At 42.0% G+C, this 27166-nt stretch overlaps 1 protein-coding gene across 26 annotated transcripts in view; it reads left to right on the top strand.

Moving 5' to 3' along the window:
• Positions 1 to 27166, top strand: part of CDK12 (cyclin dependent kinase 12) — a 141463-nt gene that overhangs the window by 52877 nt on the left and 61420 nt on the right. For 21 of the 26 annotated variants that reach the window (XR_002730002.2, XR_002729994.2, XR_002729992.2 and 18 more), the window contains exons 8-14: positions 931 to 1032; positions 6100 to 6177; positions 8053 to 8169; positions 10891 to 11022; positions 15812 to 16023; positions 16985 to 17437; positions 22048 to 22465. Coding sequence is in view for 3 of the 26 variants with exons in the window: in XM_023204266.2 (XP_023060034.1) it covers positions 931 to 1032; positions 6100 to 6177; positions 8053 to 8169; positions 10891 to 11022; positions 15812 to 16023; positions 16985 to 17437; positions 22048 to 22760 (1807 nt within the window). In the remaining 23 variants the exon portion in view is untranslated. Of the gene's footprint in view, positions 1 to 930; positions 1033 to 6099; positions 6178 to 8052; positions 8170 to 10890; positions 11023 to 15811; positions 16024 to 16984; positions 17438 to 22047; positions 25966 to 27166 lie in introns of those variants that run through there. The other 5 variants (XR_002729990.1, XM_023204266.2, XM_023204270.2 and 2 more) reach the window with 5 other exon arrangements.

The following is a 27166-nucleotide window of genomic DNA, read 5'->3' on the forward strand; positions in this document are numbered from 1 at the left end:
TTCCTGGAGCTAGAGGGTGGGAATAGAAATTAACTAAATAGGCCAGGCGCGGTGGCTCACGCCTGTCATCCCAGCACTTTGGGAGGCCCAGGTGGGTGGATCACCTGAGGTCAGGAGATCAAAACCATCGTGGCTAACAGGGTGAAATCCCGTCTCTACTAAAAATACAAAAATGAGCCAGGTATGGTGGTGGGTGCCTGTAGTCCCAGCTACTCGGGAGGCTGAGGCAGGAGAATGGCATGAACCTGGGAGGCAGAGCTTGCAATAAGCCGAGATGGTACCACTGTACTCCAGCCTGGGGGACAGAGCAAGACTTCGTCTCAAAAAAAAAAAAAAAAAAATAGAGGTGAGATCTTGCAGTGTTGACCAGGTTGGTCTTGAACTGGCCTCAAATGATTCTCCCCTATAGGCCTCCCAAAGTGCTGGGATTTACAGGCATGAGCCACCACGCTAGGCCTGGAAGTTACTTCTTTTTTTTTTGAGACGGAGTCTTCCTCTGTCACCCAGGCTGGAGTGCAGTGGCGTGGTCTCAGCTCACTGCAAGCTCTGCCTCCCGGGTTCACGCCATTCTCCTGCCTCAGCCTCCCAAGTAACTGGGACTACAGGTGCCCGCCACTGCACTGGCTAGTTTTTTTGTATTTTTAGTAGAGACGGGGTTTTACCGTGGTCTTGATCTCCTGACCTTGTGATCCACCCACCTCGGCCTCCGAAAGTGCTGGGATTACAGGTGTGAGCCACCACACCCAGCCTGGAAGTTATTTCTTCATCTCCCACTTCTGACCAGTTTACTTTTGGAGTGTTAGGTTGCTATGAATTTGTTTTTCAGTCTCATCTTCATTTGGTACCTATTTCTATTTGCATTTAGTTATATGAATATTTTTCATCAGAAGCCATTGTAAGTTTATGTCATGGTTGTTTTTTATATTTCAGTCGCCCTTACACAAACAAAGTCATTACTCTGTGGTACCGACCTCCAGAACTACTGCTAGGAGAGGAACGTTACACACCAGCCATAGATGTTTGGAGCTGTGGGTAAGGTTCTGTTAAGTTTTTCTCTTGTCTGTAACTTACGTATTGTTGACTTGTACTTTGTTTTCTCTGTACACTGGCTTTTTAGAGCTCTTATGGCGATAAACTTTTGGCAGATTTCTGGGGAATCTGTTGAATATTTCTTAATGTCAGAGACACTTTTTTAAAAAAACAGATTTCTTCCTTTTTTTGTTTAAACTTTGAATTGATATCCTATTTGGAAATAAGATATCCAGTAAGGTTCATAGATTGCAATTGATTACATCAAATCTTTTAATTTTACATTCCTCTTCTATGTTACCTAATTTTGATTTATTTTGTTTCCTTATAATTTCCTTAGAAGAAACTATTTCACTTCTCCTACCCAGCCTTTTGTAGTCTGGATTTCAGAGATTGTATCCTTGTGATGATATATATATATTTTAGCATAATTTTTTATCTTTTTTTTTTTTTTTTTTTTGAGAAGGAGTCTTACTCTGTTGCTCAGACTGGAGTGCAGTGGTGCGATCTCCGCTCACTGCAAGCTCCAGCACCTCCTGGGTTCACGCCATTGTCCCGCCTCAGCCTCCCTAGAAGTTGGGACTACAGGCGCCTGCCACCACGCCTGGCTAATTTTTTTATATTTTTAGTAGAGATGGGGTTTCACCGTATTCGCCAGGATGGTCTCGATCTCCTGACCTCGTGATCCGCCCGCTTCGGCCTCCCAAAGTGCTGGGATTACAGGCGTGAGCCACCACGCCCGGCCGATTTTTTATCTTTTTATTGTTTGAGACCGAGTCTTTCTATGTTGCCTATTCTCGAGTCCAGTGGCTGTTCATAACCATGATCATAGCACGCTATATCCTTGAACTCCTGGGCTCAAGCAGTCCTCCTGCCTCAGCCTCCTGAATAGCTGTGACTACAGGCGCATGTTGCCGTACCCAGCTTATCTTTTTTACTTTTCACAAATTGTAAATGGATTAAAGGTTGATTCCTCACCACCCCACCCAGGGTCAGGGTAGTAAACCTTGAAACTACTTTACAGTTGGTTTTGAATACTTCTAACAAAAGTTGTATAATCAGTGGTACATCAGAGTTGGGAGGTGGGGAGCAGTGGGAGCCTCTGCCCAGAGTACAAGCAGTAAATGAGTATGTTGTCTGTGGAAGATTTTGAAACAACAGAACAAAACAATCCAATACAAACTAGTCAGCTTTTTATTATGGCCTTGTGAGGGCAGTTCTAAATGAGCAGATTTATACACACACACCACTTTACATAATATTAGTAGTCTTTTTTTGGGATGTTATCAGTTACTTGGCCATTGCCCACATCTGTTAATTCATTTGTGGTTATTTTATGATGGTCACATTCTAATTATATCATTTCTTATTGGATGCTTTATATCCTCCCATCTGTTTGGCTGAACTCAGGTCTAAATAATATAGAAAAGGTAGGATGAAGGTTAATTCTTTCATTTTATTTAACAGTTTTCAAAATAATGAAGTAGTTTCCTAGTATCCTTCAAAGATGACCAATGAAAAATGTTTTTGTTTTTTGGTTTTATTATGAACTCGTGGATTTAAACTTATTTGATGTATTTTAATCCATTGTGGTTATTATCCTTATTCTTGTTCAAACTGTGCAGTCTTTAGCCAGTGGGAGCTTATTCAGGCTATATTTTGAGTCCTTTTGACACACCATAGGTGTTATAGTAGAAAACATATTGTTTTTGGTTCTAAGCTTGTCCTGTTTATTTCCTGTCCCAGAACTGGAATCAGCCATTTCTCTAAGTAGTCTTAGTCCCTTTTAGTGGAAAATTATATTTAGAAACTACAGTTTGTGTGTTGGGGCATGGATGTTTTAAATGGGCCATGTTTGTTAATTGTATCTTATGTTGTATGTTTTATGCCCACTCACACACTGTCCTTGACCTTTATACTTTACAATTCTAACATATATACTTCCCAGTGGAGCAGATCACTTCTTTCCATTCTTTTCCTTCCTCTAGTAATGTCAGTCTTTAAGAGGAGCACTACAGGGGTTTTATTTTAAAATTCAACAGAATGATGGAGAAAGAGCATAATTTCTATAGTAGCCTACCCAAATCAAATAAAGCTTTAGTTAAATTTTACTGACTCAAGCTGGATGTGTTTTTGTTCTGGACTATTTGCTTTAACAGTATTAGCATTTAAATTGTCACAACCAGGCTCTAAAGTTAACGCCCCATTAAGATGCATGGGGAAAGTTCATAGCTCTGTTTGGTACTATTATTTCAGTCTGTGCAGCCTGCCACCTCAGTGCAGTAGCAAAGTGTTGATTACATAATGAAGATGTCTTCCCACCAAAGGACTGGAAACCAAAAGAAAATAAAACAGAAAAACACAATTGGAAATTAAAACTACAGAAAGTTAGACATTCTTCAAAGCCCAGTGGCTCATTGAATTAAGATTTTGTTTGAGTTTTGATGTGAACTTACTACTTTGGTGATCCGTGGTAGTCTCTCTGAAGATATTTTTATGGGATTTTTTATAGAGAATTGGTATGACAGTTTAGTGTGCAAATTAGAATCAAGAGGAGGAACTAGAAAGACTAGTACAGCAAATTATGTTGGGAATCTGAAAACCTAGTGGTTTTTTTTTTCTTTTTTTCTTTTTTGAATGTCTGATTTTACCCGCTGTGACGACAACACCGCACTTAGAACTTGATGTGGCAGTTAATGTTGAAAGCAGAATTAAATTTTACTTTTCTTTAATTTTTATAGAGCTCAGATCTCACTGTGTTGCCCAGCCTGGTCTCACACTCCTGGACTCAAGCAGTCCTCCCACATTGGCCTCCCCAAGTGCCAGGATTACAGGCATCAGCCACTGGGCCCGGCCTAAATTTTACTTTTACTTTTCCATCTCTGAATAGGGTTTGAGAGAATGCAGGAAGTAAGAATTTATCTTTAAAGGTGTTTTAACATAATTTGTTTAAAGGTCCAAATTCTTTTTTATTTTATTATTATTATTTTTTGAGACGGAGTCTCGCTCTGCCGCCCAGGCTGGAGTGCAGTGGCCGGATCTCAGCTCACTGCAAGTTCCGCCTCCCGGGTTACACCATTCTCCTGCCTCAGCCTCCTGAGTAGCTGGGACTACAGGCGCCCGCCACCTCGCCCGGCTAGTTTTTTGTATTTTTTTAGTAGAGACGGGGTTTCACCGTGTTAGCCAGGATGGTGTCGATCTCCTGACCTCGTGATCCGCCTGTCTCGGCCTCCCAAAGTGCTGGGATTACAGGCTTGAGCCACCGTGCCCGGCCTAAAGATCCAAATTCTAATAGAAAAGTACCACTTAAAAAGCTAGGTTTGTTTTGCTTTCTCAAATTAAGTCAAACTAAAGAATTTCAAAGTAAAACTATAAATTTGGTTTTGTATTTGTTTCATTTCAAAGCATAGGTCAGACAGATTCATTGACCATTTTTTTTTTTCTCTCCCCACTTTAAAAAAATGAAAAATTGGCCGGGCGCGGTGGCTCAAGCCTGTAATCCCAGCACTTTGGGAGGCGGAGACGGGCGGATCACGAGGTCAGGAGATCGAGACCATCCTGGCTAACACGGTGAAACCCCGTCTCTACTAAAAAATACAAAAACTAGCCCGGCGAGGTGGCGGGCGCCTGTAGTCCCAGCTACTCGGGGAGGCTGAGGCAGGAGAATGGCGTGAACCCGGGAGGCGGAGCTTGCAGTGAGCTGAGATCCGGCCACAGTACTCCATCCCGGTCGACAGAGTGAGACTCTGCCTCAAAAAAAAAAAAAAAAAAAAAAAAAAAAAAAAAAAAAAAGAAAAATTCTAGGCATATAACAAAAGGTATAGAATATTCATGTAATCTTTTTTATTATTATTATTTCAAAGAGATGTGGTCTTGCTATGTTACCAGTCTGGTCTTGAACTCTTGGCTTCAAGTGATCCTCCTACCTAGGCCTCCCAAAGTGCTGGGATTACAGGCATGAGCTGCCATGCTCAGCCTTTATTTTAATTTATTTTGAAATAATTTCAATCTATGGAAAAGTTACAAGAATAGTACAGAAGACTTTAGTATAGCCTTATCAAATTCATTCAATAGTTAAACGTTTTTTATTGAAGTATAAACTGCATATATTTTTATATACTTTTACCTAATATATCCACCAGTAAAACCATCAACACAACCAAGATAATGATCACCCGCCAGTTTCCTTATGCTCTTTTGTAATCCCTTTCCTCTACTCATACCCTCCCATTCCCAAGCAAACCACTGTTCTGCTTTCTGTCACTATATAGATTAATTTCTATTTCTAGAATTTTATACAAATGGAATTATATAGTATATACTCCCCCCCACTCTTTTAATCAGCATAAATGAATTGAAATATATTCATGTTTTATTCACTAGATTCTACTAAAAATACAAAAAAATTAGCCGGGTGTGGTGGTGCATGCCTGTAGTCCCAGCTACTTGGAAGGCTGAGGCAGAGAATCACTTGAACCCAGGAGGCAAAGGTTACAGTGAGCAGAGATTGGGCCACTGTACTCCAGCTTGGGCGACAGAGTGAGACTCTTACCTCAAAAAATAAAAATAAAAAAGTCCAACTGATCCTAGCTGATGACAGTAAATTATTTTCTTTGCAATACAGTGTCAAGAGGGCTATAGTATAGTGCATCTTCTGCAGGGCAGATTAATGACAAAAACGAATACAAACTTTATAGAAACTAACTACAGAGAGCATCCTTGTTTATTTTTTGTTAGTATTGTTCTTTAATTTTGAGCATCCTTGTAAAATTATCTTTAGTTATTTCCTTAATTTACAATGGCATGATGGAAAAGGACTCTTGACTCCCTTTCTCTGTTCGTAGAGTGTCCTTAATAGGTGACAAAAGTTTGATCTGCTGGCAAATTTAAATCCTTTATACTGTCTGTTTCACTGTAAGAAATATTTTCTCTTTGGAAACTCAGACACTGAAATTTGGGGCTAGTTATCTTCGTTGCAACCCGATACATTAATAATATAAAAAAGTTTTGAGACACTTTAAGTAGACTCTAAGAATTTCTCTTCTGACCTCTCAATTTTACCTTTTCTAGATGTATTCTTGGGGAACTGTTCACAAAGAAGCCTATTTTTCAAGCCAATCTGGAACTGGCTCAGCTAGAACTGATCAGGTACAGCTGTACATGTGCTCTTGAGTGCCCAGGTGTGATAGGTAATCTCATCCTCCAGTTTCTAACACTTTCTAGTCATTCTGAATGAATTTATGTTGCTTATGTCCAAGTAAGTTTCTCTTTACTCAGTCAGGTTTACCATATATTTTGTCACGGGCTATGCATATAAAGAAGTTTTATTTCACCTCATTTTTAGGTCTTACCTTGCATATTTTTTATTAGCTCTTCATATAAAAGCATACCATTTTTGGGATGGCCCTTCCATTCATAGCTCAGATTAGATTAAGTTTATTCAGTAAACATTTATTGAGCCTGTTATACAACAGATTACTTTTAACATTAAACTTTAGGATTCAGAGATAAAAAAAATACATCCCTGCCTTCAAAGAATTTAGAATTTAGTAAGGTATATAGCAAGTAAATAGTTATGAAATACAACCTATAATAGAAAATTTGGGGAAGGCCCAGGGTTGGGCTGGCATTTGGGTGGATTTGTTTTTGTTTTGTTTTTTCTTTTTTTTTTTTTGAGACAGAGTCTCGCTCTGTCGCCCAGGCTGGAGTGCAGTGGCCGGATCTCAGCTCACTGCAAGCTCCGCCTCCCGGATTTATGCCATTCTCCTGCCTCAGCCTCCGGAGTAGCTGGGACTACAGGCGCCCGCCACCTCGCCCGGCTAGATTTTTGTATTTTTTAGTAGAGACGGGGTTTCACTGTGTTAGCCAGGATGGTCTCGATCTCCTGACCTTGTGATCCGCCCATCTCGGCCTCCCAAAGTGCTGGGATTACAGGCTTGAGCCACCGCGCCCGGCCATTGTTTTTTGAATAAAATTAAGGGGAGGAATATGGCAGGTTAGTGTAGTGTTTTTTGTTTTTTGTTTTTTTTTAAATAGAGAGTGTCTCACTCTGTCTCCTAGAGTGGAGTGCAGTGGTGTAATCATAGTTCACTGCAACCTCAAACTCCTGCACTCAAGTGATCCTCCTTCCTTACCCTCCTGATTAGTTTGGACTACACCTGTAGTCCCAGCTATTTTTTCATTCATTTGTTTTGTAGAGACAGGGTCTCATTATGTTTGTTGCCTGGGCTTGAACTCCTGGGCTCAAACAGTCCTCCCGCCTTGACCTCCCAAAGTGCTGGGATTACACACATGAGCCACCACACCAGCCTAATGTAGACCTTTGGTGTTTTTTTTTTTTTTTTTTTTTTTTTTTTGAGATGGAGTCTCGCTCTGTCGCCCAAGCTGGAATGCAGTGGCATCATCTCAGCTCACTGCAAGCTCTACCTCCCGGGTTCATACCATTCTCCTACCTCAGCCTCCTGAGTAGCTGGGACTACAGGCGCCTGCCGCCACCCCCATGTGATTTTTTTGTATTTTTAGTAGAGACAGGGTTTCACCATGTTAGCCAGGATGGTCATGATCTCCTGACCTTGTGAGCTGCCCGCCTTGGCCTCCCAAAGTGCTGGGATTACAGGTGTGAGCCACCGCCCCCGGCCAATGTAGACATTTTTTAAAGGTGGTATGTAACTCATTTTTTTTGTTTGTTTTTTGGTAAACTGTCAATTATCTGTCAAAATGTTCAGTCTTATACTCTCTTCTCATCTCACAGTTTACCCTATAGGGTTACTATAGGACCAACTTAGCCCTTTGTAATTAGTATTAACCGAACAGAACAAAACTGGTAATAAAAACCTGTATGGGGGGATCAAAACATTCCACAAATCAAAGGATCATTTATTTTCCTTTCTGCATGCCCTCTAATGTAATAAGCAAAGATTCCCCAGACCTCAGGAGGGGTAATAATTACTGCTTCTGAAACCTCCAGAATTCATGATGCTGACTCACTCACTCTGTTGTTCTTGCTTTTTGCTTTGTTTTCAGCCGACTCTGTGGTAGCCCTTGTCCAGCTGTGTGGCCTGATGTTATCAAACTACCCTACTTCAACACCATGAAACCGAAGAAGCAATATAGAAGGCGTCTACGAGAAGAATTCTCTTTGTGAGTTGGGGAAAATGTTACATCTCGTTTCTGTGTCTGGCTGGTGTTGAGACTTGACTTTTTCCTGGTCTGGGGAGTTAATGTCCTAATTTATCATGGCAACACAGTGTAGGAAAACATTTTAGATTTGAACAGTATATGAGTTTTATCATAGCCTTTTTGTAATTTTCTCTTCTGAAGTCTTTAGACAATAGAAAACCATTTTATTTTGAACAATATATAAATTTTCTCATAGCCTTCTTGATCTTCCCGTGAGAAAAAGTGAATGGAACTGTTGCTTCATGGTTTTTTATTTGTTTGTTTGTTTTTTAAATTGAGACAGGGTCTTGCTCTATTGTCCAGGCTGGAGTGCAATGGCATGCTTAGGGCTCACTGCAGCCTTGACCTGCTGGGCTCAAGCAATCCTCCCACCTTACCCACCTTAGCCTTCTTTTTTTTTTTTTTTTTTTTTTTTTTTGAGACAGAGTCTCACTTTGCTGCCCAGGCTGGAGTGCAGTGGTGTGAGCTCGGTTCACTGCAACCTCTACCCTCCAAGTTCAAGTGATTCTCCTGCCTCAGCCTCCCGCGTAGTTGGGATTACAGGCACCTGCCACCATGCCCAGCTAATTTTTATATTTTTAGTAGAGACGGGGTTTCACCATGTTGGCCAGGCTGGTCTTGAACTCCTGACTTTGTGATCCACCCGCCTCCGCCTTCCAAAGTGCTGGGATTATAGGCATAAGCCACCACGCCTGGCCCCACCTTAGCCTGCTGAATAGCTGGGACCACAGGCAACTGCCACCACACCTGGCATTTTTTTTTTCCCCCTGTAGAGATAGGGTCTCCTAATGTTGCCCAGGCTGGTCTTGAGCTCCTGGGCTCAAGTGATCTTCCTGCTTCAGCCTCCCAAAGTGCTTGGCTTAAACTATGGGAGGCTAAGGTAGGAAGATCACTGGTTGTGCTACCACGCCTGGCCATGTTTTGGTTTTGTTTTTCTTCTTACTTTTTTCCCTCTCTGTTATTTTATTTTTTTTAACTTTAATAGATGAATGGAACTGGCCATATTTTTGTGTGTGTGTCAACCAGGTTGGAGTGCGGTGACACAATCTCGGCTCACCACAACCCTTGTCTCTCAGGTTCAAGCAATTCTCCTGCCTCAACCTTCCAAGTAGCTGGAATTACAGGCACCCGCCACCATGCACAGTTAATTTTTGTATTTTTAGTAGAAATGGCATTTCACCATGTTGGCCAGACTGGTCTTGAACTCCTGACCTCAAGTGATCTGCCTGCCTCGGCCTCCCGAAGAGCTGGAATTATAGGTGCAAGCCACCACTCCTGGCCAGAACTGGTCACATTTTTACTTGTGTTATAGCACAGCATTTCTTGTTTGTTTGTTTGTTTTTGAGACGAGGTTTCACTCTTGTTGCCCAAGCCAGAGTGCAATGGCATGATCTTGGCTCACTGCAACCTCTGCCTCCTGGGTTCAAGTGTTTCTCCTGCCTCAGCTTCCTGAGTAGCAGGGATTACAGGCACGCGTCACCATGCCCAGCTAATTTTTTGTATTTTTAATAGAAACGGGGTTTCACCATGTTAGCCAGCCTGGTCTCGAACTCCTGACCTCAGATTATCCACCCACCTCGGCCCCTCAAAGTGTGGGGATTACAGGCATGAGCAACTGTGCCCGGCCCAGCATTTCTCTTTTTTTTAATTTTTTTGAGACGGAGTCTCACTCTGTCGCCCAGGGTGGAGTCCAGTGGTGGGATCTCAGCTCAGTGCAGGCTCCGCCTCCCAGATTCACGCCATTCTCCTGCCTCAGCCTCCTGAGTAGCTGGAACTATAGGCACCAGCTACCATGCCCGGCTAATTTTTGGTACATTTAGTAGAGACGGGGTTTCACCATGTTAGCCAGGATAGTCTCGATCTCCTGACCTTGTGATCCACCCGCCTCAGCCTCCCAAAGTGCTGGGATTATAGGCTTGAGCCACCGCACCTGGCCCCAGCCCAGCATTTCTTAAATCCTGTGTGGGAGCAAATCTGCTTGCTTGCGTTAGCCAACTTCCAACTTCCTTTCTTTGATTTTACATGGAAATTCGAAGACTTTTTTTTTTGTTTTTTTTTTTTGAGACCGTCTCACTCTGTCTAGGTGTGATCTCACTGCAACCTCCGCCTCCTGGGTCCAAGCGATTCTCAGCCCTCCGAGGAGCTAGGATTACAAGCATGCGTCACCATGCCTGGCTAATTTTTTCTATTTTTAGTAGAGATGGGGTTTCACTGTGTTGGCCAGGCTGGTCCTGAACTCCTGACCTCAAATGATCCATTCGCTTCAGCCTCCCAAAGTGCTGGGTGGGACTATAGGCATGAGCCAACATTGCCCATCCCTTTTTTTTTTTTTTTTGAAAGAGATGGGGGCTCTTGCTCTGTTGCCCAGGCTAGAATGCAGTTGTGCAATAAGAGCTCACTGCAGCCTCAAATTCCTAGGTTCAAGTGATTCTCCGTTGTCAGCCTCCTAAGTAGCTGAGACTACAGGGTGCACAGCACTGCACCCTGCTAATTAAAAATATATATGTTTGTAGAGGTGAGGTCTCAGTATGTTGCCCAGGTTGATCTCAAACTTCTGGCCTTAAGCAGTCCTCCTACCTTGGCCTCCCAAAGTGCTGGAATTACAGGTGTGAGACCCTTTCACATAGAATTTGAGAACTGTAGGGTCATTGTGAACTGTCCTTTCTGTGTTCTTTTCCATAGCATTCCTTCTGCAGCACTTGATTTATTGGACCACATGCTGACACTAGATCCTAGTAAGCGGTGCACAGCTGAACAGACCCTACAGAGCGACTTCCTTAAAGATGTTGAGCTCAGCAAAATGGCTCCTCCAGAGTAAGTGCTGGTAGCTGCGTTGTGACCCTAAACCTTCCCCTGGGCCTTAGAAGATGAGAAACTCATAAAAGAACCACAAATGCCCAGTAAGACCCAAATGAAGAGGTGTCTTTGAGTATTATGGTTGAGGTTTTTTTTGTTTTATCTTTGTTTTTTTCTTTATATAAGTAATAGATTTAGCTTTGATGCTTGTTCTAATTTGACTCAAGCTGTCTTCTTTTGTCCCTGGATCTCCATCTCAGAATATTGTTCTATAGAGCCTCTTTGAAAGTATTCCTTTTAGTTTTTTGTGGGTTTGTTGGTTTGTTTATTTACTTATTTTTGAGATGGAGTCTTTCTCTGTCGCCCAGGCAGGAGTGCAGGGGTGCAACTCAGCTCACTGCAATCTCTGCAGGGTTCAAGCGATTCTCGTGCCTCAGCTTCCCAAGTAGCTGGGACTACAGGCACACACCACCACACCTGGCTAATTTTTGTATTTTTAGTAGAGACGGGGTTACACCTTGCTGGCCTGGCTGGTCTTGAATTCCTGACCTCAGGTGATCCACCTACTTCAGCCTCCCAAAGTGTTGGGATTACAGGCGTAAGCCACTGCGCCCTGCGTGTTTTTTTCTTTCTTTTTTTTTTTGTTGTTTTGAGATGGAATCCTGTGCTCTGCCTCCTCCGCCTCCCATGTTCAAGCGATTCTTCTGCCTCAGCCTTGCAAGTAGCTAGGATTACAGGTGCCCACCACGATGCCCGGCTAATTTTTTTGTGTTTTTGTTTTGTCTTGTTTTGTTTTTTTTTTTTTTTTTTTTTTTTTGGGACGGAGTCTCGCTCTGTCGCCCAGGCTGGAGTGCAGTGGCGCGATCTCGGCTCACTACAAGCTCCGCCTCCCGGGTTCACGCCATTCTCCTGCCTCAGCCTCCCGAGCAGCTGGGACTACAGGCGCCCGCCATCTCGCCCGGCTAGTTTTTTGCATTTTTTTTGTTTTGTTTTATGAGACGGAGTTTCGCTTTTGTTGCCCAGGCTGGAGTACAGTGGCGCAATCTCAGCTCACCACAACCTCCACTTCCCAGGTTTAAGCGATTCACCTCCCTCAGCCTTCCCAAGTAGCTGGGATTGCAGGCATGCGCCACCATGCCTAGGTAATTTTGTGTTTTTAGTAGAGACAGGGTTTCTCCATGTTGATCAGGCTGGTCTCGACCTCCTGACCTCAGGTGATCCACCCGCCTCAGCCTCCCAAAGTGCTGGGATTACAGGCATGAGCCACCGCGCCCGGCCTTTTTTTTGTATTTTTAGTAGAGACAGGGTTTTACCATGTTGGCCAGGCTGGTCTTGAACTCCTACCCATCTTGGCCCCTTAAAGTGCTGGGATTACAGGTGTGAGCCACCACGCCTGGCCTGTTTGTTTGTTTTGAGATGGAGTTTTACTCTTGGCATCTAGGCTTGAGTGCAGTGGCACGATATTGGCTTACTGCAATCTCTGCCTCCTGGTTTCAAGTGATTCTCCTGCCTCAGCCTCCCAAGTAGCTGGGGTTACAGGCGCCTGCCACCATGCCCGGCTAATTTTTATATTTTTAGTAGAGACGGGGTTTCACCATGTTGGCCAGGCTGATCTTGAACTCCTGGCCTCACGTGGTCCGCCTGCCTCGGCCTCCCAAAGTGCTGGGATTATAGGTATGAGCTACCGCTCCCAGCCTTTTTTGTTTTTTTCCAAGACAGAGTGTCGCCCTGTCGCCCAGGCTGGAGTGCAGTGGCATGATCTCGGCTCACTGCAACCTCCACCTGCTGGATTCAAGTGATTCTCCTGTCTCAGCCTCCTGAGTAGCTGGGATTACAGGTGCAGGCCACCACACCCAACTAATTGTTTTTGTATTTTTAGTAGAGACAGGGTTTCACCGTGTTGGCCAAGCTGGTCTGAGACTCCTGACTTCAGGTGATCTGCCTGCCTCAGCCTCCCAAAGTGTTGGGATTACAGGCATGAGCCACCATTTTTTTTTTTTCCTAATTGTAGAAATGGCGTCTCACAATGTTGCCCAGGCTGTCTCAAAACTCCTGGGCTCAAGTGATTTTCCCGCCTCAGCCTTCCAAAGTCGTGGGATTACAGCCAGGAGACATCACGCTTGGCCTCCTTCTGGTTTTTGCTTTTAACCATTCCTTCTGCCGCAATCATGCATATCTCTGGTGACCACGTATATCTCACACTTGCAGAGACAGTCCCAGTTTTTGGGGGGGTTTTTTGTTATTATTTTTGAGACAGAATTTCACTCTTGTTGCCCAGGCTGGAGTGCAGTGGCGTGATCTCGACTCACCACAAGCGTTTCTCCTGCCTCAGCCTCCCAAGTAGCTGGGATTACAGGCATGTGCCCCCATGCCTGGCTAATTTTGTATTTTTAGTAGAGACGGAGTTTCGCCATATTGGTCAGACTGGTCTTGAACTCCCGACCTGAGGTGATCTGCCTGCCTCAGCCTCCGAAAGTGCTGGGATTACAGGCATGAGCCACTGAGCCCGGCCGACAGTCCCAGTTTTAAATGGTTTGCATCACTGCCAGTTTTTTGTTTTTGTTTTTGTTTTTTGTTTTTCGTTTTTTTTCTGAGACAAGGTCTCTCACTCTGTCACCCAGGCTGGAGTACAATGGCGTAATCTCAGCTCACTGCAACCTCTACCTCCCGGGTTGAAGCGATTCTCGTGTCTCAGCCTCCTGAGTAGCTGGATTACAGGAGCCTGCCACCACAGCTGGCTAATTTTTATATTTTTATTAGAGACGAGGTTTCACCATGTTGGTCAGGCTTGTCTCCAATTCCCTACCTCAGGTGATTTGCCTGCCTTGGCCTCCCAAAGTGCTGTGATTTTAGGCGTGAGCCACCGCGCCTGGCCAGGTTACTGAATTTTGATGTAAGAAATAAGATCTTTCGTCCGGGCGTGGTCGCTTTTACTGGTAATCCTAGCACTTTGGGAGGCCAAGGTGGATGAATCACCTGAGGTCAGCAGTTCAAGAGAGCCTGGCCAACATGGTAAAACTCCATCTTTCCTAAAAATACAAAAAATTAACCAGATGTGGTGGTGTGCACTTGTAGTCCTGGCTACTTGGGTGGCTGAGGGAAGAGAATCGCCTGAACTCAGGAGGTGGAGGTTGCAGTGAGCCGAGATTGTGCCAGTGCCTGCCTGGGCCATAGAGTGATACTCCATCTGAAAAAATTAAAGTAACATAAAAGAAATATGATATTTTGATGTGTCTCTATTTCATTAAAATCTTATGAATGCCTGTGTATTGTTTTGGAGCTTCATAGGTTCATATCCCACATTATAGCACATAAAAAGTCTTTTATCTGGCCTGACACAGTTGCTCACGCCTGTAATCCTAGCACTTTGGGAGGCTGAGGCAGGCAGATCACCTGAGGTCATGAGTTCGAGACCAGTTTGGCCAACATAGTGAAACCTTGTCTCTACTAAAAAATAAAAAAATTAGCCGAGTGTAGTGGCGTGTACTTGTAGTCCCAGCTACTCAGGGAGACTGAGGCAGGAGAATCGCTTGAACCTGGGAGGAGGAGGTTGCAGTGAACCGAGATTGCACCACTGCACTCTAGCCTGGGCAACAGAGCAAGACTTCGTCTCAAAAGAAAAGGAAAAAAAGAGTCTTTTAGCTTTGAATTTGTCATAGTATTACAGCTTTAATGTCACATTTTGGGGGTTATTTTCTTACCTTAAGAAAGACTGCATGTCTTAAAAATGGATAGGATGTTAGTTCATGAGTAGGTAGTAACTAAATCTGATTGCTCCAAAGAAATGTCCAAATTCATGTATTTTTGAGACACACTCTTGTTCTGTTGCCCAGGCTGGAGTGCAGTGGTGTGGTCTTGGCTCACTGCTGCCTCCACCTCCCGGGTTCAAGCAATCCTCCTGCCTCAGTCACCCTAGTAGCTGGAATTAACAGGCACACAACACCACACCTAGCTAATTTTTATATTTTTAGTAGAGATAGGATTTTACCATGTTGCCAGGCTAGTCTCGAACTCCTGACCTCATGATCTGCCTGCCTCTATCTCCCAAAGTGCTGGGATTACAGATGTGAGCCACCGTGCCCAGCCAAATTCATTTATTACATTGGAATATTGATACATTGAATATGACTTGAAATATATAAGGGTTTTACTGAAATTTGGGAACTCCTATTATCGAGAGATTTTTGTAGTAAGATTTTATCTACTTGGTCTGGTTGTATGGGAAAGTCTGGAAAAATGTACTAAGTTATACATAGTCCTGAACTCCACAGATGAGCAGGTTGATATCCAATCATGGAAATTCTGTGGGCAGAAAGGGGAGAGAACTAGTCTGTGGTCCTCACAAACCAAATTACACATAAGTTGATTTTGCACAGAGATGTTTTGATCATGATACATGGTTCCATGGTTTAAGTCACCACCTTTCCTTGACCTTTTGTATACATTAACAAGCCAGCCATTTCTGTCCTCCTCTTTATTCCCTACTGAAACTTGATCAATACAGTTCTCCTTTATTCTTGTTATGCCAAGGAAAGACAATATTTATATGGGAATTTATATAGCTGGTCTGTACCTAGTATTAGCAAGATCATCCTTTCTCACTGTATAACTTTCTTGGACTTTTGTACTTTTATTTCCTCAGACTACCATCTGCCATGACTTCTTTTACACTGCTGTTACCTACTTTTGTTTTCCTTATTCTTGACATTTCCCACAGTCTTCGCCTTCCCATTTTAATCCTTTGCTCCTCCATTCATTCACTGCTGCATTCCCATACATATTTCCCCTTTGCTTTGTCTTTTTCCAGCCTCCCCCACTGGCAAGATTGCCATGAGTTGTGGAGTAAGAAACGGCGACGTCAGCGACAGAGCGGTGTGGTAGTGGAAGAGCCACCTCCATCCAAAACTTCTCGAAAAGAAAATACCTCAGGGACAAACGCTGAGCCTGTGAAGAGTAGCAGCCCAGCACCACCTCAGCCTGCTCCTGGCAAGGTGGAGCCTGGGGCTGGGGATGCAATAGGTCAGTGCCAGAATGGGGCCTTTGTGCTTTTACTAAGCGTATTTGGCAGGTTTTGAAGGTCAAGTGTAAGGATTCTGTGTGTGTGTCTGTGTTTTAGTTTTTGTCCAGTGAACCATTAGGACAGAGGTTAATGTCCTCATTATGGGGAGAAGGAGATTAACCAAGTTTTGTACATATGGTCCAGAAAGTCTACAATGGATCATTTGCCTTTCCTGAAATATGTATGGAACACTGTATCTCAATTAAATGTGTGGCATAAATCAGTGAATTAGGTAAGCCAAATTTAATTTAAGGTTAGTTCACCCATGACTTTCTAACACACATAATTTAGAGCCTTGTTTATATTAGATTTGGTAGGACCTTCATAGAATCTAATCATGTTAAATTACAATAGCTGAATGTTGTTCTGTAGACTTACTTTGATCTAAATGTATCTGAAGCTATGTCATATTGAACTATTACAACAAAGTAGTTCTGTTTTATGACCAATTCTTCGGAACAAAAGATACTCTTTTCTGGTTCACTTTCCCTTCCCTCTTCACTTACAGCAATGGTTCTCAATACTGGCTATACATTGGAATCATCCAGGAAGCTTTAAAAACAATTACGCCCATCTAAGGATGGGTCCTGAGGCATCTGAATAGGAGAGATTTTAAAATCTCTCCTGGTAATTCTGATGTACAGTAAGGGTTGAAAAATCACAGACCTTGAAAAATACAGGTAAAATGGAGTCACTTTTATGCATAATCCAGAGATGTTTTAGTTATTAGTGCCTGTATTTTTTAAGGGAAAACATAAAGAATAACAAACTGTGTCATGACATTTTAAGGCATGAAAAATGAGACATTTAAAATGAAAACTTTATTTTTTGGATATTGTAAGTTGTTGTTGCCAGTTGAAGAAGCCAAAGGGTCCTTGGCCTGTCTCATCCTCTTATATTGGCTTCACTGTCTTTCCACAGGCCTTGGTGACATCACACAACAGCTGAATCAAAGTGAATTGGCAGTGTTGTTAAACCTGCTGCAGAGCCAAACCGACCTGAGCATCCCTCAAATGGCACAGCTGCTTAACATCCACTCCAACCCAGAGATGCAGCAGCAGCTGGAAGCCCTGAATCAATCCATCAGTGCCCTGACGGAAGCTACTTCCCAGCAGCAGGACTCAGAGACCATGGCCCCAGAGGAGTCTTTGAAGGAAGCACCCTCTGCCCCAGTGATCCTGCCTTCAGCAGAACAGACGACCCCTGAAGCTTCAAGCACACCAGCTGACATGCAGAATATTTTGGCAGTTCTCTTGAGTCAGTTGATGAAAACCCAAGAGCCAGCAGGCAGTCTGGAGGAAAACAACAGTGACAAGAACAGTGGGCCACAGGGGCCCCGAAGAACCCCCACAATGCCGCAGGAGGAGGCAGCAGGTAAACAGACCGGTCATGAATCTCATTGAGCTCAGGTGCTGTTTATACCCTCTTAAAAATATCTTAACATTTTTTTTTCCCCCACATCAATGGCCTTGGTTTCAGTTATTCTGTAACCTAGTCTACAGGAAAACATAGCACCAAGTAATGTATTTCTTGCTTGGCTTCTTTTGTTTAAGTCTCAGAGCTTCCCAAAGCTCCTTTCCTATACTGATTGTTTTTCCACTTCCTAGGAGATAGGTAAGTAAAGCCCCTGTGTTCTAACCAAGGAAACCACAGCCATAGCTAGTGATGCATCTTGAACCACACATCTTGAACTGTATGTGGTGGCCAGCTAGTCCTAGCACTTGGAAATCTGACTTCCAAACAAACCATTATCAGACTATACTTCTTTACCTCCAGTGGAGTGGATGCTGAATGCCAGTCTTTCCTGGAAGATACAATCAAGAAAAACCTAATAAAATATCATTGTTAATTTCCTGAAGAATAATTTGGGAATATTTCTAAGTAGATAATTAACACTATACATTTCTTTTCCCTAAAATAATAGTGTATAAGAACAATTCCTTTAAATCTGTTTCTAATAGAAGCAATTGAATGGACCCCAGATCAGGAAGTGAGTATATTATAAAGACAAAAAGGAAAATGGGGATAAGTTATACTTTAATCTCACATGACCATAGCGTGCAATTTATTAGAGGAAAAAGCAGTTTAAATTTTTAAATTCTGATTCACAGTGTATTTGCAAAATCTTTACTTATGTGAAAGTGTTTTTAACTCCTTGGAAATTCCCACTGCCCATGAAGACCCCATGAATTGGGGAATAAGAAGAGCCTCGAGGGCTGAAGAGGTATACTAATCTTCAACTTTAGGGTCCTACATTCACATTTTATATGAAGTAGTACAGAAAGTATATATTTTAAGGCCTGGCCTATGGCCAGAAATTGTTGTATTTACTTTTCAGAGGAAAGTGTAGAAATGTCATAACTAATTATTGCAGTCACCCCTGGATTATTCAGTTGGTGCCTCTACAGTGGCTCACTTGGTCTTGTTTCTCACCTGCTATGTCTATTTGGCCCTTTCACTGTTAATTAGCACTTCCACCAGAGGGCAGACTGTATAAGCCAGAGAAAGTGACAGCCTATTAATTTGGCTGCTGTTTTGCTATTCTGTACTTATTGGGAAGGGTGATTAGTTGAAATCAAATGAGTAAAATGAAGTTTTTGTTTTTGTTTTTGGAGGCAGAGTCTTACTCTGTTGCCCAGGCTGAAGTAAAATGGCATGATCTTGGCTCACTGCAACCTCTGCCTCCTGGGTTCAAATGATTCTCCTGCCTCAGCCTCCCGAGTAGCTGGGATTACAGGCATGCACCTCCACGCTGAGTTGATTTTGTATATTTAGTGGAAACGAGGTTTTACCATGTTAACCAGGCTGGTCTCGAACTCCCAACCTCAGGTGATCTGCCCGCCTCGGCCTCCCATAGTGCTGGGATTACAGGCTTGAGCCACTACCCCCGGCCTGAAGTTTTAAATTTATTTTTACATTTCAATAATACATCCTTATTGTTGTCAATCCTAAAAGTGTGTACTTTTTTCTGTTTGTCTGTTTTGAGACAGAGTTTCTCTCTGTCGCCCAGGCGGGAGTGCAATGGCGCAATCATGGTGCACTGCAACCTCTGCCTCCCAAGTTCAAGCAATTCTCCTGCCTCAGCCTCCCAAGTAGCTGGAATTACAGGCACCCACTACCACGCCCAGCTAATTTTTTGTATTTTTAGTAGAGACGGGGTTTCGCTGTGTTGACCAGGCTGGTCTTGAACTGCCGACCTCAGGTGATCCACCTGCCTTGGCCTGCCAAAGTGCCAGAATTACAGGTGTGAACCACCACAACCCGGCCAAAAGTCTGTACTTTTAAGGATTGACAACACTGATATTTTAAAGATAACAATATGATTTATAATTCATATTTTATTTTTAATTCCTTTAAGAAGTTTTATTAGGCTTACTTTAATAAGTTTTTTTTTTTTTTTTTTTTTTTTTGAGATGGAGTCTTGCTCTGTCACCCAGGCTGGAGTGTAGTGGCGTGATCTCAGCTCACTGCAAACCCTACCTCCCAGGTTCAAGCGATTCTCCTGCCTCAGCCTCCCAAGTAGCTGGGATTACAGGCATATGACACCAGGCCTGGCTTATTTTTTTGTATTTTTAGTAGAGACGGGGTTTCACCTTGTTGGCCAGGCTGGTCTCTAACTCCTGACCTCAAGTGATCTGCCTGCCTTGTTCTCGCAAAGTGCTGGGATTACAGGCATGAGCCACCATGCCCAGCCTTTGCTACCTTGGTATCGAATTTTTATTTTATACATATGAAAGAATTTGACCTCAAGAGTTAGTTCTGTTGAAACATATTTAGGCTATTTACATAAAAGGCAGAGTTTGAATACAAAAAAATGGCGTAGCTGGAAGAATGTAAGTTTAGATTATCTCATTTTTACAGTTATACATTTTTAAGTTATTTGACCTCAGTATTAAAAAAACCTCATGTTCCATTTTATGTGTAGTCCAGAAATACTTTTACAAATAACTGGTACACGCCGGGCGCGGTGGCTCAAGCCTGTAATCCCAGCACTTTGGGAGGCCGAGATGGGCGGATCACGAGGTTAGGAGATCGAGACCATCCTGGCTAACACGTTGAAACCCCATCTCTACTAAAAAAAAAATACAAAAAACTATCTGGGCGACATGGCGGGCGCCTGTAGTCCCAGCTACTCGGGAGGCTGAGGCAGGAGAATGGGGTAAGCCCGGGAGGTGGAGCTTGCAGTGAGCTGAGATCCAGCCACTACACTCCAGCCTGGGCGACAGAGCCAGACTCCGTCTCAAGAAAAAAAAAAAAAAAAAACTGGTACAGTGATGTCCTTATATAGAGAGTGTTGAAAACAAAAGGCTCTGAAATCTATCATTACTTGTAGTACAGTTAGCCCTCCTTTTTCAGCATGTCTGTTCTCCATGTTCAAAATTTTCCATGGCTAATTTTTTGTCCTTAAATTCGTTTTCCCTTGCCACCCTGTCAACCAGCCAATCAGTCAACAAGTAACTTGTGTGGGTACTATACATAGGGTCACCAGTTCATTCCTGAACTGTCCCAGTTTTAAAGCTGAACACTGACAACCTGGAAAACCCCCTCAGTCCCAGACAAACTGGGACTGTTGGTCACCTTGCTTGGATGTTACATGTAGCACTTGACCATCTTTTGTACTATACGACCTTACAATTATGTAGTGTTTTCAGAGTGCTTTCATCTGCATACTAAGGGAATACAAACTTATTTACTGATTGTCTTTGCAGAATAGAATTAAGGTAAATGTGCTACAGAAATATCTAATTATAACTAAAAATTGTTTTTGGCTTGCTTTGAGTAATGACTTTACATCACAGCTTAGATAATGGAAGAATGACTATATATATATATATTTTAAAATATGCCTCCATAGGGAAAAGAAAAATCGGTCATTTGGAAGCTATCCCAAAACATTAAATCTTTTCTTCAGCAGGATGACTCTCAATTTTCTAAAGGCATTGTTCCGACCATACTTCTGTCTCAGTGGTTTTCTGTGTCCTCAAACTCATACCATGTTACATCTCTCCTCTCCTGCCTTGGCAGGAGTTCATTGTCAGACAGTGTTTATCATGCTTAAGCACATTTATGCAGCAGTGGAAAAAAGAAAGTCTGGGGAAGTAGTTCAAGAAAGACAAAAGATCTTTGTAAAGACAGATTACAGTATGAATTTAATACATTTCTAAATTCTCAGTTCTTGTCACTGTCTCCAAGATAAACAGATGTTTATCAAAAGTTCATTCTGCATGACACTGCTATAGTGATTTTTTTTTTTTTTCATAGCATGGAAAAAAAATGCAGTAGGTAGGAAAACAAAATAGAAAATTAAGATAGAAATTACTTTTTAAAATTACTGTAACATGGGAAGCTGAATGATAATATGGTAGTTAAATCCTTTCAGACTATGATTTTGGGGAGAAGTGACTAAAGTTTGGAGAAGCAAGTGTATTTTTATACATGATAGTAATGATATCTTTTTACTTTATTTTATCTCTCCTGTATATTCTTTAAGTTTTATTTCAGGTTAACCTATGTGATCAAACATTCTGTAAAATGTGTTAGCCAAATCCACACAGGGTCTCTGTTGTACAGCAAGATTATGTCCTAGAAATGTGACCACAGCATGTATGTTGTTCCCTCTTATCTTCCTTCCTTCTGCTTTGTTTTAATGTTTCCATCTAACAGCAAAAAAGGGCAGGGAGTCTACCAGCAGCCTACATATTAGTTCTTTAAAGGAAGGAAATGGAGGAAATCTCAGATAAAAATCAGGATAATCATTTGAAACATATGATATTTTTACACTAGCTATTAGATCCAGAATGCAACTGTTTTACTTTTAATCACTTGATTTATTTATAATTGCAATTTCCTGATCCCAAGATTTTATTCTTTATATATCTGGTTACTTATATTGATATTTGTTTATGTTGCGCAGTGTGTGTGTTTTTGTTTATAATCACATGTGCTTTTTAAGATGGTGTTTAAAAGAAGTAACCCTTCCACAGCATGTCCTCCTCACATTCTTCCACCAGAGAAGAGGCCCCCTGAGCCCCCCGGACCTCCACCGCCGCCACCTCCACCCCCTCTGGTTGAAGGCGATCTTTCCAGCGCCCCCCAGGAGTTGAACCCAGCCGTGACAGCCGCCTTGCTGCAACTTTTATCCCAGCCTGAAGCAGAGCCTCCTGGCCACCTGCCACATGAGCACCAGGCCTTGAGACCAATGGAGTACTCCACCCGACCCCATCCAAACAGGACTTACGGAAACACTGATGGGCCTGAAACAGGGTTCAGTTCCATTGACACTGATGAACGAAACTCTGGTCCAGCCTTGACAGAATCGTTGGTCCAGACCCTGGTGAAGAACAGGACCTTCTCAGGCTCTGTGAGCCACCTTGGGGAGTCCAGCAGTTACCAGGGCACAGGGTCAGTGCAGTTTCCAGGGGACCAGGACCTCCGTTTTGCCAGGGCTCCCTTAGCGTTACACCCGGTGGTCGGGCAACCATTCCTGAAGGCTGAGGGAAGCAGCAATTCTGTGGTACATGCAGAGACCAAATTGCAAAACTATGGGGAGCTGGGGCCAGGAACCACTGGGGCCAGCAGCTCAGGAGCAGGCCTTCACTGGGGGGGCCCAACTCAGTCTTCTGCTTATGGAAAACTCTATCGGGGGCCTACGAGAGTCCCACCAAGAGGGGGAAGAGGGAGAGGAGTTCCTTACTAACCCAGAGACTTCAGTGTCCTGAAAGATTCCTTCCCTATCCATCCTTCCATCCAATTCTCTGAATCTTTAATGAAATCATTTGCCAGAGCGAGGTAATCATCTGCATTTGGCTACTGCAAAGCTGTCCGTTGTATTCCTTGCTCACTTGCTACTAGCAGGCGACTTATGAAATAATGATGTTGGCACTATTTCCCCCTGGATGGGCTATAGCCAGAACATTTACTTCAACTCTACCTTAGTAGATACAAGTAGAGAATATGGAGAGGATCATTACATTGAAAAGTAAATGTTTTATTAGTTCATTGCCTGCACTTACTGATCAGAAGAGAGAAAGAACAGTTTCAGTTTTGAGATGGCTCAGGAGAGGCTCTTTGATTTTTAAAGTTTTGGGGTGGGGGGTTGTGTGTGGTTTCTTTCTTTAGAATTTTAATTTAGGTGTTTTGGGTTTTTTTCCTTTAAAGAGAATAGTGTTCACAAAATTTGAGCTGCGCTTAGGCTTTTGCTATAAGGGAAACAGAGTGGCCTGGATGATTTAAATAAATGTTTCTTTCCTCTCCACCATCTCACATTTTGCTTTTAAGTGAACACTTTTTCCCCATTGAGCATCTTGAACATACTTTTTTTCCAAATAAATTACTCATCCTTAAAGTTTACTCCTCTTTGACAAAAGATATGCCCTTCTCCCTGCACGTAAAGCAGGTTGTAGAAAGTGGCATTCTTGGGCAAGTAGGTAGACTTTACCCAATCTCTTTCCTTTTTTGCCCACATATGCTCTCTCTCTTTCACGCTCGCTCTCTCGCTTGCTTGCTCATTCTCGCTGTCGCTATTTCTCTCTCTTTGAGGCATTTGTTTGGAAAAAATCGTTGAGATGCCCAAGAACCTGGGATAATTCTTTACTTCTTTTGAAATAAAGGAAAGGAAATTCAGACTCCTACATTGTTCTCTGTAACTCTTCAATTCTAAAATGTTTTGTTTTTTAAACCATGTTCTGATGGGGAAGTTGATTTGTAAGTGTGGACAGCTTGGACATTGCTGCTGAGCTGTGGTTAGAGATGATGCCTCCATACCTAGAGGGCTAATAACAGCATTTAGCATATTGTTTACACATATATTTTTATGTCAAAAAAAAAAAACCTTTCAAACAGAGCATTGTGATACTGTCAAAGAGAAAAATCCTGAAGATACATGGAAATGTAACCTAGTTTAGGGTGGGTATTTTTCTGAAGATACATCAATACCTGACCTTTTTTAAAAAAATAATTTTAAAACAGCATACTGCGAGGAAGAACAGTATTGACATGTCCACATCCCAGCATGTGTACCCTGCCAGTTCTTATAGGCATTTTCCTCCAAAGACATTTGGATTTGGTTTTGGTAAAAGGGGTTAAATTGTGCTTCCAGGCAAGAACTTTGCCTTATCATAAACAGGAAATGAAAGAGGGAAAGGCTGTCAGGGTGGGATAATTTGGGAGGCTTCTCATTCTGGCTTCTATTTCTATGTGAGTACCAGCATATAGAGTGTTTTAAAAACAGATACATGTCATATAATTTATCTGCACAGACTTAGACCTTTAGGAAACATAGATTAGCCCCCTTTTACAAAGAAAAAGCAAACATGTTTCATCATCTTCGAGGGTAGTTTTCAAAACTCAATTCATGTTTCAATGCCAAGTTCTTATTTTAAAAAATAAAATCTATAAGAGAAAGGTGCATTACTTAAAAAAAAGAAAAAAGAAAAAAAAAACTTTAAAGAAATGAAAGAAGAACCCTCTTCAGATACTTGAAGACTGTTTTCCCCTGTTAATGAGAAATAGGTAGATATCGGTGTGTGTATTTCTTTATTATTCTCTGGTTTTTGATCTGGCCTTGCCTGCAGGGCCAAACACTGATTTGGAAAGAGAACCTTCTAGCCATTTTGGCATTGATGGCTTTTTTATACCAGTGTGTCCAGTTAGATTTACTAGGCTTACTGACATGCTATTGGTAAATTGCATTAAAGTTCATCTGAACCTTCTGTCTGTTGACTTCTTAGTCCTCAGACATGGGCCTTTGTATTTTAGAATATTTGAATTTGAGTTACTGGGCCCCACTCCCTGTTTTTTATTAAAGAACTTGAGCCTGGGATACTTTCAGAAGTATCTGTTCAATGAAAAAAAGTTGGTTTCCCATCAAATATGAATAAAATTATCTATATATTTTCATTGTATTTTGGTTATCAGCAGTCATCAATAATGTTTTTCCCTCCCCTCTCCCACCTCTTATTTTTTAATTATGCCAAATATCCCAAATAATATACTTAAGCCTCCATTCCCTCATCCCTACTAGGGAAGGGGATGAGTGTATGTGTGAGTGTATGTGTATGTATGATCCCATCTCACCCCCACCCCCATTTTGGGAGTCTTTTAAAATGAAAACAAAAGTTTGGTAGTTTTGACTATTTCTAAAAGCAGAGGAAAAAAAAACTTATTTAAATATCCTGGAATCTGTATGGAGGAAGAAAAGGTATTTGTTAATTTTTCAGTTATGTTATCTATAAACATGATGGAAGTAAAGGTTTGGCAGAATTTCAACTTGACTATTTGAAAATTACAAACCCAATTAATTCCATTCAAAAGTGGTTTTCGTTTTGTTTTAATTATTGTACAATGAGAGATATTAAGTCTATTAAATACATTATTTTGAACAGATGAGAAATCTGATTCTGTTCATGAGTGGGAGGCAAAACTGGTTTGACCGTGATCATTTTTGTGGTTTTGAAAACAAATATACTTGACCCAGTTTCCTTAGTTTTTTCTTCAGCTGTCCATAGGAACGATAAATATTTGAAAGCAACATCAGATCTATACGTTTAAAGCAGGGCAGTTAGCACAAATTTGCAAGTAGAACTTCTATTAGCTTATGCCATAGACATCACCCAACCACTTGTATGTGTGTGTGTATATATAATATGCATATATAGTTACCGTGCTAAAATGGTTACCAGCAGGTTTTGAGAGAGAATGCTGCATCAGAAAAGTGTCAGTTGCCACCTCATTCTCCCTGATTTGGGTTCCTGACACTGTATTCCTTTCTCTCTCTTGTTTTTGACCCCCATTGGGTGTATCTTGTCTATGTACAGGTATTTTGTAATATATTACATTTTTTTCTTTCAGTTTATAAAGATGGAAAGTGGAGATTGGAAAATTAAATATTTCCTGTTACTATACCACTTTTGCTCCATTGCATTTACTTCTTAATCTGTACCCCCTGAGCATATCTAATCATGTATAATGGACATTTTTCCTCCACTTTATCTTAGGGGTTCTCTGTCTCAGAATCGTTACAGACTCAAACTCCCCCTCCCAGCAGAAAGTTATCAGGATTTGAAGAGGTGCCTGAAAACGCTAAACTAGGAACTAGAGAATAAAAAATGAGTTGGGAAAAACCATAAAATGTGATTTTTTTTAAAAAAGTAGAAAAGTTATGCAAATAATGGTACCAAACCATCAAAAGAGTTGAGCTTCATATACCCTGACTCCTCCTGACAGGAGAGGTAAGTGGGTTTGAGCTCAACTGTCATCAAGGGAAGTTGGTAAGAGGCTGTTTAGACTCAAAGGATAGTCTTAAACCAGACTCTTCACCACCCACCCCACCCCAGTTCCCATGTTGTTACATGCGGAGTCAGCATGGGGATTAGTGTACCTACCTCTGTTGAGATTTCCCAATGCGTTGCCAATCCAGAAAGTGAATCAAAAAATTGTTTAAAAGTTAAAGTCCCTATTGTTTCCAAAATCTTTCCCATCTCCACCTGAAGACAGAATTGCTTCCCCTTCTCTTTCATGGCTTAGAACGCAGGATAAATTTGCCCCTGTGGTATGTACTGCAATCCTGCTAGTTATGACAAATAGGCAGAGGGCAGATAAAGTCCACTAGAAGAAAGAAAGAGGGGCGATAGGTATCTGAAGTTGTAAATGGGTTGAACAAGTCATACAAGAAGGTTAAAGGATACACCAGAGCAAGGGAAGCTAGAAGGAAGTTGAATTCAAAAACTGGTGATGATGAGAGTTGCTAACCTGTTTATGAATCCTCAAAAGTTTAAGTGGTGTTCCCTTGCCTGTGGGCTAAGTCACATCTTAGAAGGAGAGTGGAGAGCTCAAGATTGTTCCAATTTCTGGAATTATGTGTTTCTGGTTGCAAGTTCATGATTGGGGTGTAAACTTCAACCTACTAGAAAATACTGTTTTCACTTCATAGCAGTGAACATTGAAGCAGTGTCTTTTCAATTCTAGGCCTAAAGGTTGAGGACCTTACTAACCTAGATTTTTCTGTCATACCCAAGGCCATTTCTAACCAGAAACCATGCTGTTCAGTACCTCAATTTCTTAGGCACTGTCCTTTCCTAGATAGGCATCCTTAACTGTATGGTT

Source organism: Piliocolobus tephrosceles, chromosome 16 (assembly GCF_002776525.5).
Source record: "Piliocolobus tephrosceles isolate RC106 chromosome 16, ASM277652v3, whole genome shotgun sequence".
Classification (NCBI taxonomy): Eukaryota; Metazoa; Chordata; class Mammalia; order Primates; family Cercopithecidae; genus Piliocolobus; species Piliocolobus tephrosceles.